This window comes from Buceros rhinoceros, unplaced genomic scaffold, assembly GCF_000710305.1.
Source record: "Buceros rhinoceros silvestris isolate BGI_N320 unplaced genomic scaffold, ASM71030v1 scaffold40960, whole genome shotgun sequence".
NCBI lineage: Eukaryota > Metazoa > Chordata > Aves > Bucerotiformes > Bucerotidae > Buceros > Buceros rhinoceros.
The window spans coordinates 41,857-43,551 of NW_010388606.1; the positions used below are offsets into that span (position 1 = coordinate 41,857).

Here is a 1,695-nt window from a genome sequence, read left to right on the forward strand (position 1 = left end):
TGCTGAACATTAAGCCCGTTTAATCATTCAGTCATATCTGGTTAGATATAAACTTAGTATGTAAATCAAGGCATTAACAGAATTATTACATATATCTAGTTCAGTCTATTTCTTAGAGAAAAAAAATCAGTATAGGAGCATTACATGTTACTTACTCCACAGCTGTATGACCGCTAATTAATTTTGACCAAGATCACCAACACAATAAAACCAAGAAAGCCAGAATTGTCACTGGAGTGTGCTACCTGAGCAAGTCATAGCTGCTAGGGAATCCTTGAAGCAAAAAGCTCAGTACATTACTAATCGCAGCAATAGTAGGCTGGGACAGAGACATATCTCGAAGAGTCAGGAGCAGTCTTGGGATGAGCTGGAATTCCCTCATTAACTTAGCATTCTTTGCTGCTTCACTGGAAGAAGGAAAAAAAGGAAGTAGCAATTTAAAATTGGAGCATCTTCCAAATATTACTAAATCCTGAAGGTCTCATTACTAAGCTGGCATTGGCTCATACCTTGACTCGGTGAGAAGTTCGATGAAGTGCTCAAATAATGACAGATGAAGCTCATAGGGTGCATGAAGCCAGACCTGAAATCCAGAGTTAACAATGATGTTTTGTAAACAAATCCACTTTAAGGTGAAAAACTGACATTAATATACCAAAGGTTATGAAAGGCTTGAAGGGATTAAAACTGTTCACCTACATGTCTAATAACCTGGCTGTTGCCCTCAAAAATCTCATTTGAGGTTCTCAATTGATGCTTCAACTTCAAGAAATATACCAGCAAAGACTAAAGAAACATACATTGGTAGCAAACATATTCGCTGTAAGTGTACGATGCTGAAAACATTTAAAGAGTTCCGAAGAAAAAATTAAACACTACCTGGATTTTCTCTTTATAGACACCAAAGTTGTTACTGAGGTTTACAAGGCTGATGCAAAATGCCATGTTAAGGTTTTTTGGCTTAAGTGAAGATTTCGTCTTTGTAGAACTAACTTACTATCTTCCACCAAGATTAAACTCAAGGCCTTCCCTGATTTGATTTTTTTTTTTTTTACTTTATTTTTACCCAGCATTTCGTTTGCACAGCCTTTTAAATGATTTAGGTCCTCTACAAAAAAAAAAAAAGGAAAAACAATTGTTCAATCAATAGAAGTAATAAAAGTCATAAATCCAGAAAGTTCACAGTTATAGCTGCAAATCTTAAAACTGACTTGCTGTTGAACAAAGCGTAATTAATACTTGTGCTCTGGTGTATAAACCCGGCTTAAACGAAAAGCTTCTTAGCTTTTGCTTTTCTTCTTATCCTCTACAATGATAAGAACAAATCTTTTAATTTCCCTGTTTAGTGTAAGAATATCTAATGCACCCAATTTAAGTGAAATGTTTGGGTCAGGGACTTCTGAAAAAATAAATTATTTAAAAAAACCTCCAAACTGAGGGTTATGGGAGGTTTTTTCTTAGTGACTCAATCTTATTACTCGTACATTTTTTTTTAGTCCCTTAACTGTATTTGCTCTCCATTTGTTCTTGGTCTTCAGGGGAAAAGAAAAAAAGAAAGAGATAGACACGAACTAAACAATATGAAAGTGGATCTTTTATACTGTAGTCGCTGTCTGAGTGACTGTACCATTGATGGAATTTCTCAGCTGGTTCCTTTACAAGGGAGAGTAAAAGTAAAGAGGAAAAAAAAAAAAA

The 1,695-nt window shown here is 35.0% G+C and overlaps 1 protein-coding gene across 1 annotated transcript in view; it reads right to left on the bottom strand.

Annotated features, from left to right (window-relative positions):
- The window catches only part of LOC104502357 (WD repeat and FYVE domain-containing protein 3), a gene marked incomplete at both ends in the record, with an annotated part of 41,321 nt that extends 40,696 nt beyond the window's left edge, over positions 1-625 (bottom strand). Inside the window, 2 exons of the mRNA XM_010146324.1 lie at positions 246-407; positions 510-625. Coding sequence (XP_010144626.1) covers positions 246-407; positions 510-625 — 278 coding nt within the window. The remainder of the gene's footprint in view (positions 1-245; positions 408-509) is intronic.
- Between the last annotated feature and the right edge of the window lie 1,070 nt (positions 626-1,695).